Source organism: Hipposideros armiger, unplaced genomic scaffold (genome assembly GCF_001890085.2).
Source record: "Hipposideros armiger isolate ML-2016 unplaced genomic scaffold, ASM189008v1 scaffold_390, whole genome shotgun sequence".
NCBI classification, from domain to species: domain Eukaryota; kingdom Metazoa; phylum Chordata; class Mammalia; order Chiroptera; family Hipposideridae; genus Hipposideros; species Hipposideros armiger.
The window spans coordinates 29,561-48,632 of record NW_017731740.1 but is presented as its reverse complement, the minus strand read 5'-3'; the positions used below and the strand labels follow the sequence as shown (position 1 = coordinate 48,632).

The 19,072-nt window shown below is 44.0% G+C and overlaps 1 protein-coding gene and 1 long non-coding RNA gene across 2 annotated transcripts in view; both read right to left on the bottom strand.

The window, feature by feature from the left end:
* Positions 1 to 4,105: 4,105 nt before the first annotated feature.
* Positions 4,106 to 11,650, bottom strand: LOC109393814 (uncharacterized). The gene is made up of 4 exons (XR_002126330.1): positions 10,854 to 11,650; positions 9,850 to 9,932; positions 6,252 to 6,427; positions 4,106 to 4,325 (listed from the first exon to the last, which is right to left on the bottom strand). It is a non-coding gene; the product is annotated as an uncharacterized LOC109393814 (long non-coding RNA).
* Positions 11,651 to 15,254: 3,604 nt separating this feature from the next.
* The window catches only part of FAM171A1 (family with sequence similarity 171 member A1), a gene marked incomplete at its 5' end in the record, with an annotated part of 29,273 nt that continues 25,455 nt past the window's right edge, over positions 15,255 to 19,072 (bottom strand). The window contains 2 exons of the mRNA XM_019663410.1: positions 15,255 to 17,719; positions 18,303 to 18,417. Of these exons, the coding sequence (XP_019518955.1) occupies positions 16,018 to 17,719; positions 18,303 to 18,417 (1,817 nt within the window). The remainder of the gene's footprint in view (positions 17,720 to 18,302; positions 18,418 to 19,072) is intronic.

Sequence of the window (19,072 nt, the reverse complement as noted above, 5' to 3'; positions counted from 1 at the left end):
CGACTGATGTGCCTCGCCTGGGAAGAGCGCGATGATGGTGCCAACTTGGGCCAGTGAAGCAATGTCCTCCACAACTAGACTGAAGAACGAAAGGACAGCAACTTGTCTGTTCCCCTGCCCCCAATTCCCAGCACTGTTCCCATCCCAATTCCCCAATAAAAATCTTAAAAAAAAAGAATACGTGGTCAGAGAGGAAGGTCATGGCCAGCACCTCTCCTTCTGACTCCAGCCTTTTTCTTCACAGATGTTTCTGCCTTTCCCCAGGGTTTGGCCCTGGGCAGGGGTGCAGGTGGCTGGAGTTCACGGCACCGTTTTGTCTAAAGAAATCCTCAAAAATGCTCCCCCTCTCTCTTTAATAAGTGGGCTAAGAGCTGTGGGACCAGTTTCCAGATGTTTCCTTTGTAAGTTCTGCACACCCATCACTGCTACCCATACAGACATCAACTTCTGGCGAAGTCCTTTCTCTTGCTGATTCATTCAAAGCATTCTTCACAAAATGAACTCATTCTTTTTTTTTCTTTTTAAAATTACAGCTGACATTCAATATTATATTAGTTTCCAGTGTACAGTCTAGTGGTTAGACATTTCTGTGACAATGAACTCATTCTTAAGAGAGTCAAAACAGAAGTCTGTAGGTTAATCTGTGCTGGACCCCATGAGGTCTGTGCACACTGCCCCTTGTGGCCTCCACATCATTTAGCAAGAGGCGTCCCTCCTCTGTGCTGCCACATACGAGGTCATCCAATCGTCTGCGAACTCATCCTAGAAAAAAATGCTACATACCTCATTGCTGAATATCACTATGGTCACCTTTGAAGTACTCCCCTTGGGAAACTATGCACTGACGCAAGCGCCTAGTCCGCCCTTCAAAGCAATTTTGGAACTCTTTTTCTGGAATGGCCATCAGAGCTGTCACTGTATTACCCTTGATGTCCTGAACGTCATCAAAATGTCTTCCTTTCAATATTGCCTTTATCTTTGGGTAAAAAAAGAAGTAATTGGGGGCCAGCCAGATCGGGTGAGTAAGGAGGGTGTTCCAATACAGTTATTTGTTTACTGGCTAAAATCTCCCTCACAGACAGTACCGTGTGAACTGGTACATTGTCGCGATGCAAGAGCTATGAATTGTTGGTGAAAAGTTCAGGTCGTCTAACTTTTTCACACAGCCTTTTCAGCACTTCCAAATAGTAAACTTGGTTAACTGTTTGTCCAGTTGGTACAAATTCATAGTAAATAATCCCTCTGATATCAAAAAAAGGTTGTTAGCAACACCGTAGCAACAAGTTTGCAAACTTAATCGTCATACCTCATTACAGGCAGCTGATATTCCATGTTAAATAATCCCACAGCATCATTTCCTACAATGGTCATAATTTGTCTTTCAAAGATGTTCATTCTGATCATGACTGTAAGATCTCGGACAGTTCTAAGGGAGAAGCCTGTTGACTGTACCTATTAAGCACACCCCTAATCTTCGAGGGGTCCAGGGCTTCCATTCCTGAAACCTGTATTGCTCTTTTCCTTTAGTTTTCCCATGTAAATTAGCCTAAATTCAGTCACCCTCCAGGTGGGACACTTTCATATATAGAAGTCTTACTTACAGCCTGTCTAGTTACACAGTTAATTAACATCTAAAATATGTGTATTTGTGTCCTCAGCAAACTTGTAAGTTCTTAGGAGAACCTAGGGTGGGCGCTCTGCCTTCCGTAGGAAGGAGCCTGCTCCTCTGGGTCTAATCACATAAGTTTTTATGGGTAAAGTGACAGGAGCACCTTCCCCAGAAGCCACTGCTGCAGCTAAAGGACTTGTGGGTCCTTGGACTGGTCAGGAGTCCCACAACCTGGAGCAAGAATGGAAATTTCCTATTCACATCCATTTTAAAGAACTTCAAAACTATAGTGGGGCTGATTACACTTGGAAGTGGGGAGTCAGATAGGGTCATCACCCTGTTATTTATCTCTGTTATCAGCATACTAGCTATGAAGAAAGGACGGAAGTGCAGTGATATGATTTCATCTGCAGTCACACATTGAAACAATCAGAAGTGACTTTATCCAAGGAAACAGATAACGGATAATCATACTAGTGAGTAATCTCACTGAGAATGTGCTGACCTAATCCACCAAGGGTTTCTGGAATCCTCAATTCCTAGGGCAGGTCAATGTTATAGGCCTCAGAGGACAGAGGGAGAAAAGATATTGAGTCATACTGAGACATTTTTCTAATTATTCCAAAGGTTATTCTCAAATCAAAAAAGTTATTGTGACTATGGTATTCCTGAAAACCGAGGGATTCTGACTTACCATAGATGCCATCATCCGACAGCTAATGTCCCCAAGGATAAAGCTAAAACTTTTTTTGTGAAAGGATTCCTATCATTTAGGTGATTAACACACCCATCCCTCTTTTTCTTTTTTTTTTTGTGAGAACATTTACGTTTTACTCTCTTAGTATATTTCAATTATATAATACAGTGTTATCAACTATAACCATACTTCCTAGATTCTCAGACCTTATTCATCTTATAGCTGAAAGTTTGTACCCGTTTACCAACCTCTAGTCCCCCCATCCCTGGCAACTACTATTTTTCTACTCCCCGTTTTTATGAGCTTGACACTTTCTTTTTTTTTCTTTTTCTTTTTTTTTAGATCCCACATATAAGTGATACCATGCAGTATTTGTCTTTCTCTGTCTGGGTGATTTTATTTAGCATGATGCCCTCAAGGTCCATCTGTGTTGTCACAAATGGTAGGATTAAAGTTGTTTTATTCAATTAAAATCAATAATTAAAGTACAGCTGAAAAATTCAAAATGTTATGAGGTGGTCAGTTCAGCTCTACATCTTCCAGGTGTATCTATCTAGAGTCTTAGGCACAAACAAAAAGCGTCCAACAAAATGCAACTTGGGAATCTAGAGCTGGATCCTGGCAAACAGATTGAAAGCCAGCCTCCTCCTGGCCTGTTTCTGTTGCCTCCTCTCTTTTCTCTGGAAACTCTGTCTTTTGACTTTCTAAACTGAGTGCAGGTCTCACTTCCTCCTTGGACCTTCCAGGCTCTCCCCTTATCATCTTAGCCCTTATCTACTTTACCTTTCGATTTTGGTTAGGTATACTGGGATTGGTATCAGCCGAAAAGGCACCTGTTCCTAAGATGGCAGCCGTGATTGACACTGACATAAAAGCTTGGGTCAGGTGAGGTGGAGGTATATTTATTTTCTGTTCTTTGGGCTTATTTTATGGGTGTGTGTTAAGGCAACAGGCAATCATAAAATTAGTCATAAACAGATCTGTCTCCATGCAAGTTCATGGATGTATCCGCCAAGGTGTGTAGAAGGCTTGATGCAGGGCTTAAAAGAAATAAAGAAGCTGAGTTAAGAAAAAAAGGGAGGAAGAGAAGATTTAAAAAACTAATTAAAAAGGCAATTAAATCAATAAAAACATGGGACTTAAAAGACAAGTAAATCAATTTAAATACTTTGTTAATCAATTTCTGTATCTTCGCTTTGAAGGAAATCTGTTCTCATTCCGTTCTTAATATGAAAAGTAGAGAATATGTTTTTTTGTGAATGGAGTTGGAGAATGATTTTGATTACCATTCATAAAATTCATGATTCTTATGGATCTTTTCTGTATCCATCATGGGACAATACTATACTTCAGCGGCAAGGGAAGTTAGTTCTCATCTTTTGTTTTCATTTATGGAATAGAGAGCATCTATCAAGCAACATAAGAATTTGTTGCTTTGTCATGGGGATTAATAATTGTTATCGTGATGACTTATGAGTGTAATAATTGGGTAGTATGAGTTATGCAGGACTTTATGATGAAAATTTTTGCATATTTCCATGCAGGTCAAGTTAAAAACTTCTGGAAGTATATATTCCAGTTTATTTACATTTTCAAGCACCAGCATGCCTTCAAAGGCCTGAGTTGTAATGTGTCTGCATAATTTAATGCAAATAGAGATCCCATTTTCACTGACTAGGTTATTTCAAGGGCTGAGCTGCCAGGTGTGGAGGTGCTCAATTAAGACCACAAGCCAAACTGCAAGTAACAATGAAGTCTTTTATCACCTACTGTGACAGTATAAGGAAGAGGCTGAACAGGAAAAACGGCCAGCTCCTGCCATGTTCCATTGAATGTTCCATGAAACGGCACCAGGAGAAGGTCAATGGATTGGCACTGACTCGAAGGTCATCATATTGCAGAGGGTCTGGCCATTTCATGGACTGAGGAGCAGAGGGAAAGGTATCAAGTCTGGCGTGGGGAAGTCAGCATCTCCGTGAGGCCTGCTGGGTAAAGCTTTGTAATTGCCTATGGTTGGACCTGAAAAAAATCACACACTGGCTTTTAACCAGGAGCAGAACCTCTCAGTTTATTGGGCTATATCTGGCCTCTAGGATGTGTTATTTCTGGGTTCTATGAGATAGTAGTGACAAAGAAGCTTGACCTAGCTAAAAACAAAGAGGAATTTCCTGGAAGGGTTTTGGGAACATTTTAAATCATAGAAGGAAGGGGATGAATAATAAAATTATGGGAATGACAGTGATACAGTTGAGCTTTGGAATCAACCAGAATCAGTCTTGAACATAGCCGGACTCCCCTCTCAGCTCTTCTCTGTGTCAAGTTCATTCTTTCTTATTGTGGCCTGACTGCCTTAGGCAAAATGGTGACTTCATTGGAAATTAATTGAGGTGGCTCAAATAATAAAAAGAATATGACTAATAACATCAGAATTTAATATACTGTAGTTCTACCACTAGCCCTACTTTTCCTAGTTCAAGTTAAAAAAAAAAAAGACATAGGAGAACTCTGATTGGTCCCTATCTGGATCAATCACTGTGGGTGTGGACCAATCACTCTACTTTGATCGTAGCGCTATGACTATTGGACTCCACCCTGTTTATTGGGCATCATTCCTAAAGAAGAAGGAATTATTGGCCAAAATAGAGGAATGTCTTTCAACACATGAAAAGAAATGTCATTTTGGTACTATGTTTAAAAATGTAAAAAAAAGAAGAATTCTTGAGAAAACTTAGCAAATACCGTAGTTTTCATCTGCCAAAATACCTATCTTATAGAGAGGAAACACAAAATGTCAATAACATGGCTCAGTAACTTGGTTTTTATAACTTTTTACTAAATTCATTTATCAGCCAGTGGGATTTTTTTGTTTGAGCTCTTGCATACATTCTCTCTTTCCCTCTGCACACACACGCGCGTGCACACACACACTACTGTGGAAATGTGTCTCTGGAAGTAAGCACGTCTTTTCCAACCATAAGACTTTCTCGAAGATCTAAACTGTATTCTATTTGCTCAGTGAGAAAGTTAAGTTTAAAACAGTGTGTGGTGATCTTTATAGACTGGAAGGAATGACTAGTTCTAGTTCGTATTAAAGGACAGCTGATGCACAGAGCTTAAAACTTCACTGCAGTTCACCTTGGCTATTTATCGATATTCTGTCTCATCCCAATAAGGACTCTAGAGGAGCGAACTATAAAATAATAATCATCTCTCAAAGAAAACCCAGCTGTCTTTCCTATGAAGCCCTCCAAGTGATCTACCACCAAGCATCATCTCTGCTCTGAGTCATTCTTTCTCTGAAGATGCGTCTCTGTCCAGCTTTCTTTTACCTCCAATCCTCTTCTCTCGCGCAAAAAAAAAAGAAAACCAGTCTTTCTGGCCTCTTTCAACATAAAATGTAATTGATCTCCAATACAATTTTTTCGAGCTATTCTCTATTTCCAAGTAGTTCTTTTATATTCGTCATCATTTATGCCCCTTTCGTGTGTCTCCTGATAGCAAACATGAATTTTTCACTACTGGGCATTTGAATTCACATTAACCTACTTTCCTAACTTCTCTGGCCTGTAAGGGGCAACGAACATCATAGGACTCGAATATATCCCACCTTGGGGAGTAGGTATCAAGTTATCTTCCTAAGGCTCACAGGATCACTTAGGGCCTCCATGATCACCACCATGTTTCTTGAAGGAATTTATAATTATGTTATACTATTTATCAAATCGTTAGCATTCTGGGAAAGAAAATTTGTAGCTTTCCATAAGAAAATAACACTATTTCATAAGCACTTCAGAGTGGCAGAGAGCATAGGACAGTTACTCTGCCTCTCTAGTTTCCTTGTCTGTGAAGTGACTGAAGTACTGATCTCACAGGTTATGATGGGGGTTAAACAAGCTGATCCACGGGAAGCGCTTAGACATATGCTTGAAACATCCGAGTACTCACTGTTAGCTGCTGTTCCCATGTCTGGAATTAATCTCTGTGAGGTAGTGGGGACAATACCATACTTCTGGGCAAAGCATCTGGGTTTCCGTTCAATTCTGGTCTTTACCACGATTTGGGCAATACACTTAGTTTCAGCGTCTTTGTGTGCAAAAGTGGATTAACATCACCGGCTTTAGCTATAGGTAGGGCAGAGAAGTTGTGAGACTCAAAACAACATAACACATTATGAAAGCAGTCTGTAAACATGACTCCTTCATGGGTTATTATTACTTTGTCTTTTATAGTTTGGTTCCCTCGGACAATTCTGACAGCATTTCCACTGTGTGGGTTTTCCAACACCACCAAGCAATAATTCTCCAACACCAGCTGGGTGTCTTCCAGTCTAACTCAATTCAGACACTATCTACCTGGAAACAGCACGAGATCTCACAGGTTAAGGGCTTGGTTCCACAGGCTGCCCCCACTTGAGATGCCAATCAGAAGTCCAGGCAGTCACTTGTGCCTCTGAACAGATGGCTATAAATCAGAGGCTATAAACCCCTTTCTTGGGTTCCATAAATTTGCTAGAGTGGCTCACAGAACTCAGAGAAACATTTTACTTACTAGATCACTGGTTTAGTATTATATAAAAGGCTGTAACTCAGGAACAGGCGGTTGGAAGAGACGCACAGGGCAAGGCATAGGGAAAGGCATGGAGCTTCTATGCTTTCTCTGGGCACGCCACTCTCCCCAAATCTCCATGCGGTCACCAATCCAGAATCTCTCTGAAACCCCCTTCTTTGGGGTTTTTGTGGGGGGCTTCATTACATAGGCATGATTGATTAAATCATTGGCCACTATCTACTGATTCAACCTCCAGCCTCCTCCCCTCTCCTGAGGTCATGAGGTGTGATCGAAAATTCCAACCCTCTAATCACACAGTTGCCTCCCCTGGCTACCAACCCCTATTCCTAGGTGTTTTCCAAAGTCACCTCATTGATACAAACTCTGGTGTGGCTGAAAGGGGTTTGTTATGAATATCAAGACACATTTATTAACGCTCATCACTTAAGGAAAATTCCAAAGGTTCACATTTTCTGCACTAGTAACAGGGATGAAGACAAAATATGTATTTCTTATGAATCACAATATCACACCTGGATTCACCCGCCTCCCAAATCTCCCTTAACTATGAGGTCTCTTGTTTAGTTGATGCTAGTTTGAGTTTGGCATCTCAAGAACACTGTCAAATGTCAACAGTGACATGACTGGATGGTACATCACACTTGTGTGTGGGTTTGGATGGTGAGGCTGAGGTGAGAGACAGTGAGGGTTGTGACAGCAGTATGGCTTAGAAATGGGGTGGGGACAGAAGGGACAGGTCCAGGAGGTATTTAGCATCTGGTAAGTCTTTCTGTAAGTCTTTATTTATTTTACCCTATAGCAAACACAAGATTTCTAGATCAGAGACAGACCAATCTTTACTTACAAAGTATCTTTACACTATTTCTTTTATCCCCATTTTGTCCCTTGTACATACATGCAAGGGCATACAACGAAGGCAGGTATTCTTTTGCACATATAATAGGCATCCTTGGTACAAGAGAGGAACCTCCAAATTATGAATTTTGAAACTAGCATAGGTACTACTGCACAGCTGCCATCCTGCCCTCTAGAGAGGGAGAGAAACCATAGCTTTTTTTTTTTTAGAAATTTTATTGGGTAACAGTGTGTTTTTTCAGGACCCATCAGCTCCAAGTCAAGTCATTGTCCTTCAATCTAGTTGTGGAGTGCGCAGATCAGCTCCAAGGCCAGTCACCGTTTTCAGTTGCAGGGGTCACAGCCCACTATTCAACCAGCAACCTTGTTAAGAGCATGCGCTCTAACCAACTGAGCCATCCGGCCGCCCACTGGCAGCTCAGCTCAAGTCATTGTCTTCAATCTAGTTGCAGAGGGCGCAGCTCACTGGCCCATGTGGGAATCGAACTGGCAACCCTGTAGTTCAGAGCATGCACTCTAACCAACTGAGCCACCAGGTCACTCCGAAAAACCCTAACTTTTAAAACAAATCCTCTCTGGGAAGAGAAAGTTCCCTCTGTATTAACATGAATGTAAATGAAGATAAATTAGTGGCAAATGAATGGCTCTGAGGGAGATAAACCTGTAAACCTCACTGGAGTAATCCACTATCTCTGCCTCCCAAGAAATGGCTACCACTCACTCATCCTTAGTCTAAGGTTGCCAGTAAACTTTGCTCAGAAAGTCCTGGCCAGTCAGATACATGACATAGCCACCTTGTTTTTTGACAGCAGTGGAGCTGATAGGACTTGGTGACCGAATTTTGGTGGTAAGGTTGACATTGGTTTGTTGGGTGACCCTGACGTTTCTGGCTGAGGAAAATGTGTATGGTGAGGCTATTGGCTGGGGAAAGTGTGTATGGTGAGGCTATTTGCTGGGGTAGCAGGTGTAGAAGGAAAGTAGAATTGGGCTGGGAAGGAGGTAGAGAGATGCACAGGATGAGATCTGATGATTCCATCTTGGGACAAATTGGGTTTGAGGTACTTTGAGGGTCATGTGGATGGAGGTCCAGCAGTTGGAAACTCGAGTCTGAATTTCAACAGCGGATCTGAGCTGCAGACACATCCCTGGGTGTCCACAGGCAGTGCTGTGTGACACAAGGGGAATGCGTACCACGTGAACAGGACACAGGACAGAATCCAGGGTGTGTCAACATTCGGGCTTCAACAGGCAGTGTGAACAAAGCAGAGGACAGCCCTGGTCACATCTGCCAGGCAATGCCCCTCAGCGTGGGGGGCTGCTATTGAATATGGTTGCTCCTCCCCACCCCCCAGCCAATCCCCCTCCCAGCTGCAAATCTACAGCTGCGCACCTAACCTACCCTGGAAACAAAGGGGGAAATCCACCCTTCCTCGAGGTTCCCAATGAGAGGTGCTACTCAACTGTAAAGCATCTTCAGGATTTCTAAAGCAGTGGTTTACAAGCCTGTGACCAGAATCAGCTGGGGGAGTGTTTTTAAAAATGTCCCAGTGCCAGGTTTCACCTGCAGATTCTGATTCTGATGTGTTGGGGGGGGGGAACCAATTCTTTTTTTTTTTTTTTTTTCCCCTCTCCCCCCCCAGGTGATGCTGATGTGCCTCTGGGTTTGAGCACCGCTGTTCTGCAGGTACAAACGTGTGATCTTCCTATGAAAGCAACTAAATAAGGAACAAAAAGTTTTACAAAGGTATTTACCTTTGTGGTCAGTAGCAAACAAATATGGCTACCAGGCTCCTACCCGAACATTAATGCCTACGAGCAGTGTCCTGCCTGTAGAAGGCAGGTGAGCACAGGCAAGAGATTGTTGTTTTGACTATGTTTTCCTAAAAAGCCACCGAGAAGCAGCAGGTATAACAAAAGATGACCATGGTTACACTGTAGCAACAGGGTTAGGGAACTGCAAGATACAAGGAATGATTAAGAGGAGCCACAAATTATAGTTGTGCCACAATTTACAATTTACGAGGAACGTTACTATTCATTCATTTGAACTCAGCCTACCCAGAGAGGTGAGCTGAGCAGAAACCTCCAACCTCCCTCTACAGCTGTAGAAATCAGTTACCTGTCTGATCGCTGGAGGCAGGTCTGACGCCCTGGTGATCCGAGTTCAGGGAACTGTCCAGGTCCACGGTTCTTCCCAGAGCCCTAGAATTTTAATAATTAGCGTGGCTTACGATACCTTGTGCTCTAATTGTTATCTATTGTACACACACCACGAACAGATGGCAGAGGGTGTGGGAGAGCTGGCCTTAAGTGCAGGGGACAAAGAGGCAGCATGAGTTGGACACACACGGGGTCAGGTGTCAGGAGATGGGGCCCTGTCTCATGCTATGGCCTGGATGTTTGCGCTCCCCTCCCCTAAACTCCTATGTTGGAATCCTATACCCAAGGTGATGGTATTAGGAGTGGGGCCGCTAGGAGGTGCTTAGGTCCCAGGGTGGAGCCCTCACGAGTGGATTCGTGCCCTTTTAAAAGAGGACCCACAGTGCTCCCGTCCCTTCCACCAGGTGAGCATACAAGAAATCTGTGACACGGATGAGGTTCTCTCACCAACACCTAACCACGCTGGCACCCTCGTCCTGGACTTCCAGCCTCAAGAACTGTGAGAAATGAATGCTGGTTGTTTATAAGCTGCCCCATTTATGGTCTTTTTGCTATAGCAGCCCCGAACAGACTATGACACTCCATGTGGTCACACACTGCCTGTGTGGGGAGGTCATCTCAACACTTCCGATTTCATTTTCTTCCTGTGTGAGATTATCAAGGCTCTTTCATGTTCTAAATTCTCAGGCGCTTTAATTCCTGTTCAACCTGGGGAGGTGTAAATGGTCTTACAGGAACCACTAGCCACTTGACAGGAACCCGACTACCAGCATTACACGGGTCACAATCACTGTGAAGAATGACAAAAAAAGGACCGGTATTTTGCTGTGTATTTATATCCACACTTTGAAAATCAGTTTTTGGGGGTAGGGTGGGGGGAAGGCTTGCAAATCTACTTCCCTTCAAGATCTTAGCTGGCACTCTCCCAGGGCTATCATGTCCTTCCCCTCCTCCTCCGCTCACCGTCTTCTGTTACTCCGTGGCATGGAGTACTCCAGGTTCAACAGCTTCTCCATAATTAAGTTTAGGGTTGTCGTAAAAGTCCCAAAACGTGACTGCAACTTGCTTTAGTTATGGCGTCAAAATAGCAAGCAAGAAGTTGTGGAATTTGAAAATAGTTGACAAATCCCCACGCGGGCCTATCACTGCACACTCACTTTTATCCCCGCTGTCCTCCGATTACAGAGGTCTGCAAAAGTAAAATATAAAAGAGGACGAACACAAGAAAGCATATAGTTTATATCATACTTGTGGCCTGGTTACTTTTAGCTTTTATGATCTCTTTCCTTTTTGGTGCTGGTCTCATTTTCTTGGGTGCTTTGCTTCACTGTGTTAGCATTTGTCTCTGTTAGCTTATACTAAGTAACAGGGTCTTTGTCATTTAAATGATGCTGCCTATGCCCTGGCAGGGTGTAGGGCACACTCTGTCATAAATTCTTCCCAAGTCCTGAAAGATGAGAAGGGAGGTGGTCTTCCCATGAACAGTGCCGGTCTTGCGCCCCGAGTTACAACACAGCCTGGTGAGCGATTTCCCCTAGATGCTTCTGTTCTATTTAGGGGTTCCATATGAAGCTTCAAAAAGCAAGAGACCAGGTTTTGGGGTCAAGCAGAGCTTTGTTCACAACTGTTACCTTGCTGCTGGTGGTATGCCGCCGCAGAGAGGTGATGACTTGGAATGTCAGGAGTGTTGCAAGTCAGTTGTTAGAACAAGCCATCATGAAAAATTAAATTTTACCCACTTCCAATTAAAGAATTATATTAAAAACAAAGGTAAGGGCCGGCTGAGTGGCTCAGTTGGTTAAGAGCTCGCTCAAGAGTTTGAGCTCTGAGCAACAGTGGTTCGAGTCAGCCCGAGCTGAGCAGCCGTGAGCTGCCAACAGGTGGCGGGATGGCTCAGCTAAAAAAAACAAAAAAAAAACAAAAAAAAAAACAAAGGTAATGATTACTTACAACTCATCCGCTCCTAATTATTTACTATACTTGATTCTCATTATTTACACTATTTAGGTTCTTTCAAGTTGCCATGAACGCTGAATGAGGGAATACAATGCTACTAGAAGCACTTCCAGTTCCTGGGGAAATACAGGGTTAGGTGCCTGCGAACCCCTGGTCACAATATTTTCATCACCCCTTCAATACACAACCTTGTTTTATGTATGTCTCTATTCAATGACACCTTACTTAACACCTACTGTTGATACTGTAACATCGAACTCCACAGCCAACAGCACTCTAACTTGCACTGAAAGGAAGCTGATCTAACACATGTATTCTTTCCTACGGCCCACCACAGCCTTCTCAACCTCAGCAACACTAGACAGCACACTTCAGCATGATGCTTGGGGGCCATTGTCAACAGCAAAACCAACAAAAGCACAAAAATGCAGAAAATGTGGCAATGAATAGACTGCAAAAAAGGGATACTTGTTCGCAGCCTGAGAGATGAAACAAGAAGACAGAGTGTTGCTGGTTCCACCTCAGCTGGGAACAGGCATGGTGGGTAACTCAAATTTATCGTTGTTCTGCACGTCTGTGAATGACTGCAAAAACATGGCAAGGATTGATTTCTGGATTACAAATGAATTTTAGCAAGTAGGAGGATTCGCACATATGGAATCCACAAATGATATGCTCTTGAGGTTACCTTTATTGTATCTGTTTGGTGGAAATATAATTGTGTGCTACAATGCCTCTGTTCCCAACTCTCGAGTGCAGTCATGTCACTTCAGTTGTTTGAAACTGGCCACATGGGAGTATTTACACCATGGCAACTGGCAATGCCACAAACCGAGGATTGATGAGTTGACTGCCTAGGTTTAAGATAGAGATGGAGAAAATGTTAATAATGCAGATTAAACTTAGAACTATATAATGTCTAGACCCATTATGTTGTGAATAGCACAAAAAAGAAACATTTTTCCAGTATTCAGAAACTATTATCTGACACAGCAAAGAAGGCATGACGTGACTGACAAACGGGTGATGTTCCAACAGGCGTCTTCGTTGTTGGTTTCATCTTAATCATTCACGTACAAAAATATTCATCCGTGTTCATGTCAGAGCTAAAACTGTTTGCCAATTGCCATAAAAGGTATGACAAAAATTGACGAAAGCAATCTGTGAGAACAACTGTCAAATAGAATTTACAATGATATACTTTATTAGGATTTGTCAGTTGAATCCTACACATCCTTTATCAGGGACATTTATAGCTTAAATGCGTCCATTTCCAGAGAGCTGGCTGTTTAAGCAGCATAATCCTGCTCCTCGTGGAGTGGCCTCAATTACTTAACCCCCAAACCTCAATTGAGTTAGGTGTAAAACAAAGAGAAATAAATACACCTTCCTCATAAGATTTTGAGCATTGAATGCATCATTGTTCTCAATATATCCTTTCCAGGGTAGAGACTCAACAGACTGCCAGTCCCCATCTCCTTACCTGGAGGGCAGAAACAGGTCCGAGTCACCCCTGGCACCCCCATCCTGTCTTCCCAAAGCTTGCCCTGGATAAGCTGTTTGTCCAGACGTAAGTCTCCTTAATTAACAGGCAGGTGAAAACTCACCACTAGGTGGCATAAACAAGATGTCTTCAATGGCTTTAGTTCTTCAGACAACATAATTGATTTGGAACACTGTACATATGTAACCCTTACCAGGCTAGAGAGAAGATAAATGAAATGTTTATAGTCCGCAGTCAGGGTGTTCCATGCAGACAATTCAAGTCTAGTGATCAATGTTGGCACCCTGAGCAAAAACGTTAACCTCCGCGCCTCATTTTGGCAATGTGTAAATAAAATGAGTTAAGCTCAGTCTTTGGCAGAACCAATTTCCCTTTGGCAAATCCTGTCTTACTAGGCTCACAGTGTCTTCTGACCACTACTGGCCGCTCTGCACTTTCCATCCTTATGGCAGGTCTGTCCAGCTTAAGGCAGAGTCAGAAAAGCCCTCCTGCCCCCAATCTTCTTGCTGGATCTCCCGTAATCAGTACTGATGTGTTCTTCTCGAACCTGATGCTTTAAGGAGGTGACTGCACTGGCACCAACTTTAGGCAGAGCTGCAAAGAGCTGAGGATCTCCCAGCATTTCCCCCGTCACCTAGGTCTGGACCTGGGGACTCTTGGAGAGGCCACTTACCTTTTCTGCTTTGGAGGGTAGTTGACAAATGGCCCCTCCCTGAAGTCTAAGTTAAGTCTGCAAGGGTTCACCTGCCACCTGTCGGTGAGAATGTTCACTTCCAAATGGTTCTCACATGTTAAACAACATACTTTCACTCACTTAGCTGCCCCAACACTGTGGGGAAATCTCTCAACCAGTTTCCCCCTTGTAAGCAAAATACTAAACATCAACATTTTAGAATTAAAATTTAAAACATCAGCCTTATTGGTTTTCTGCCAGCATGAAATCCACAAATAAAGATTTTGTAAGGAAGCTGTTACTGTATCCTAGCTAGCTTGATTTCTTTCCATCCACCTCTTCTATGTTCCGACGTCTCCATTCATGATTTTGATGAATCGTTTTACACATCTGGGGTAGTTCTGATCATTTTAATGAGGTCTCTCTGAAGCTGTTCCAAGGTGGATCAATACTGAACATAAAAGAAAATACCAGTTTCTCGTGAAGTGTAGACATCGCTCCCTAGCTGGAACACGACACAATGTTATTTTGTGTTCTTGCATAAAACTAGATGCAGAAGTGGGTTTTAAGGACTTTAACCATAGCATACATTCCTATTCCTAGGTGTCTATGTGGTGGTCTTTGGCTATAAGTCTGACAAGGAAGGAACCGCAAATTCTTAACAACTTGGCAACACATAATGGCACAGAATGAATGAAAAAGAACCACAAGGAAGCTTTTTTTTTTTTTCTTCAGAGTTTATTTTGAATTTTCATTTTTGGATAACCAAGCAGCTCTTTAAGGAGAATGCACAGAAGAGTCATTCTGGCACTTTTGGATAGCACATAAGATTTTTTTTTTTTAATAGTCACCTTCAGTCCACTTGCTCAGTCCATACTCCGTGTTGGGAAGAGCAAGATTAGCCCATAGGATTCCAGAGTTAATATGTAACCGTATATACAAACAGCCAATAAAACCATAATGGTGGCTAGTGGCCAAAGGGACGGTGTAGGGGGGAATCATTAAAGTGTCCGCTAGTCTATCTTAGCTAAACAGAACCCACGTCACACAGGAGAACTAGAGAGTACACCGCAACTGGAATGAGAGTTCTGCACATAAACGGGCACTTGGCAGCATGCAGTTTAAAGAAAAGGGGTATCCCTTAATAACTGTATAAAATCCAGGCAGTTCCATGACGGGAGTTAAGAAAAAACAAAGAGGAAAAGTGAGGGACTGTCTGTGGTTGCTGTAAAAAAGGCACTTGGAGTTTATGGGATCAGAATTGAAGGATTCTCAGCTGATACAAAATTTCAGTATGATTTCTTTAAAAGGCTTGGATGTTAAGAGATGACACTTAGGAGTTCCTGAAAGGAGACACCGAAATAAACCGAGAAGCAGACCAGATGAAACGAAGGAATAAAATCTTGATAACCAAACTGGGTTAAAAAAAACCAACCCCAAAAACGAAGCCCGCCCCCGAAACAAAACCCAAGCAAAGCAGAAATCTAAGCAAAGTAAGAGCACGAAGAGCGATGCATAGCTTTCCTTTGAGGTGATGCATACCTCGGAATACTAGGTGCCAAGCTACTTTCTCAGTCGGAACTTCACAGGAGCGTTATCGTGATAAAACTGATTCAAGCAATGCAAAGAAGAGTTTCATCTGTTCCGGGAATCTGAGGGAGAATTGAGGTTATCGTCAGAACCCAGCAACATCACTTGCGGTTTTTCAGTGTCCTGGGGGGGGGGCGGGGGGGGACACACCAAGCTCGTGGAAGGACACTGCTGAGACGCTGCGTTCGGCCACCTCCCTGGCGGTGTGGCATCCATCACCATCATCCTTTCTTCCGAGTTCTAGCTGTGATTCCTTTCTAACATTCACACAGCAAACGGTAATGCAGGCAACATCCACGGCCCACGGCTGCCGTTGGTCAACTTCCTCCACAAACACGGAAGTGCTTCCATGAGAATTTTTGGCAAGTTTGTTAGATTCCACTGCAGTGTGGCTCTGCGGTCGCTCATTTAATGTTAAATGCCATCAGGGGTCTCTCCTCCCGCTTCTGCCAGGGGCTCTTCTTGTCCTCTCCTTGGTCATCGTCGTCATCATCTTCGTCGTCCTCGTGAGCAGGTCTTCTCTGATCGGGGCTGGCTAAGGGCTCCGGGGGGTTGTCCACAGTTCGTTTGGTCGTCTCCTCCTGCAGGCTGGGCAGCTGGCCGCCGCTTCTCCGGCTGGAGCTGTCCAGCAAGCATCGCAGGGCACTGTCCTCGGGGGTGCAGACGGTGGTGCCGCACTCACTGCCGCTTTGGTCCATGTCGTCCAGATACACGAGCTGCGTGTAGGCGGTGGCGTCCGCCGCCCTCGGCTCCTTCTGTGGACGCTCCTGGACGGGCGGGTGGTTCTGCGGGAGGGACAAGGGATCGCCTCTTCCCTTCCGGGCCGATTTTGGTTCGTTCATATCCACGCCCGAGTCCAAGCTGGCATCGTTACTCCCGTTCCTTCCAGCTCTTTGGAGATCAATGTAGGAATGTCTGACGTGGGCGTTGGACCTGCCGTCCAGAGAGACGAACCAGGCCCGCGGGTGTGGGAGCGGCTTCCCGCCACCGAGTTCCATCAGAGCCTTTTCCGTCAGGAGCTGGACCTCGCTGTTCATCTGGGCCAAGGCCGCATCATTCAGGGATGCTGGGATGGACAGGGACTCCGACATGGACGCGTTCTGCGGGCTCCACTCGCGGCTGCCTGCATCCTGCAAGTGCTGCTGGGAGATTGCCTGGCACGACAAGGGCTGGGCTTGGATCTGAGAGGAGGGGTGTGGGAAGATCCCTGCGTGGGGGCTGGAGAGCTCCGCCTGCAGTCTTTCAATTTCGAGCTGCTGGTCAGCGGGGACGACCAGGGGCTGGCCCACATACGAGTGGTCCCCGGGGAGTTTCATATAATGAGCGGGGATGACCAAGGCGGGCAACACTTTTCTGTACACGCTGTCATTGACCTGGTCCACGGAGCTACAGCAGATCAACTGGCCGGGCCGCGGAAAAGACGTAGGTCTTTCTAGGTGGTCTACGGAGCGTGACATCATACATTCAGTAGGTCTGCGGTCCAGCAGCTGTTCTTTTTCGGGAGATGAAGGCGTGGGGTACATGTGTTCCTGAATGGTGAGCTTACTTCCTGTGGAAATATGGTTAACGGAGGCCTGACTGTCTCTGTCTTGCTTCTCAAATAAAGGCTGCGACAGCATGGCATTGTAACTCCTCCTGTAGTCACTGCTGCCAGGGGACTCATAGCCTTCTCTTTCCATGGATTTCCTGGACTTTAAGGGGAAAATCTCCACGGACTTATGGTAGTCTTTCCCCAACGTCCCACTTGGTGTCAGGTTATCAAAGGAGATTTGGCTTTTATCCTCTTCCTTATGAGAGAGGAGTTCCTCCCGAGAGCTGAATTCTTGGGAGGTGCTGTAGGAAAGCTTCAGCATGGGTGTGTGCATGTCCACTTCTCCATTGGAAGACATCATTTCTAAATGGACCCCGCTCATCAGCTCCTTTGTGCCTGGGGCGTCCGGGCGGCCATGGCTGGTGACAGACAGCGGGCCCGGGAATTCTGACTCTCGACGGGAAAACAGCAAGTTGATGTGTGACATGGATGTGGACTGATCTCGTTTGGAACTCTCTAGGGCTGCAGGAAGCTGTAGTTTTCTATGGTGCTGACGAGGTTTCAAGCACTTCCGCCTGCGATCAAAGAGACAATCCAAACCCAAAGATTAAAAGAGTTTCGTCATGGTCAAGTTTCAAGTAAAATCCTAATTCTCAATTTCCACAGGAAGAAACAAGACACAACAGCTAACTGGCAGCCAGAAGCCTGCTTGCCCCATGCCCTCAGCCTTATTTTGATTGAGAGCAGCACACAATCCGCGTATTTCACCCTCAGGCTCTTAAAAGTATATTCTGAGGTGTTTATTCAAAAGTGGTTAACCAAGAATCGACAATAGCATTCTCACCAACCAAATAGAGGAGGCGTCACAGATAGAACAGTTCCGCTTTGACCTTGAGAATATCATCTCTTAATCAGTGTTTAGGAATATTCTGAATGAATCATAGGACAACTGTCAAACTTTTTAATATAATTCCCCTTCTAAGCAACGTTATACACAGCATGCTTCCCATGTCCTGTTTGTTCTTTTGCAAGTTAGATGACAAATGCTCAATTCTTAGATATTTTCTCATGAGACAGAAGAAACAAAGACCTCCATATCAATGCTTGCACAAGAAATTCCAAATGATAAAAGAGATTGCCAAAATAGTAAAACGTTACCTGCAATAATATAAAAGGAGACACAGCAAAACCAAAAGTATGAAAGCCATTCCTCCTAAAATGGCCAAAAGAAACACCGTGTGATACGTGGTAATGTCCTGTGTGACAACGGGACCTAGAAGGTCAGAAAAGGGCATTTTAGATTTGCGAACACCTTTAGAGAGAGGGATAATGAATGACAACGTAATGTTTTTCTTAACTCTTTCTGGCTAGGACCTGGAGCAGTGGCCAGATGCAAACATCCTTTAGATGATCATCATAATGTCACTCAGTGAGCAGGGGTGACCATCACCATGACCAAAGCAGCTGTAGCCAGCAGCACTCTGAATACGAAAACACTGCACGCAGTGTGTCAAGGGTCCCTCCTTAGCAGAGAGCCACATTCGTTCGGCATTATAAACACCTGATTTTTAATTAAAAAATGCATGTATGATAATATAATGAGTGGGGCTCTTACTCTCAGAGAGATGGCCTGACAAAAATCACAAGATTTTATTCTGACTTTTGCTGGGTGGTCATTATGGCCGCGTGGCGATCCCTTTGCCTAAAGGAAATCCATTGAGATGTATGAAAGAAATGGACCATTACTTAAAAAAACATCCACAGCCTGTTACAGGGCCGTCAAGTGTTTCTAAAATGCTTTCCATTTTCAAAAATAAAACCTTCCTCTACAGTATCTTTTCAAAGTGACTCACCTTCCGTGGCCACAGAGGAGGTCATCATAGATAAACAGACTTTCTTTTTCATTTACATTGTAAAGAATCCTAAGA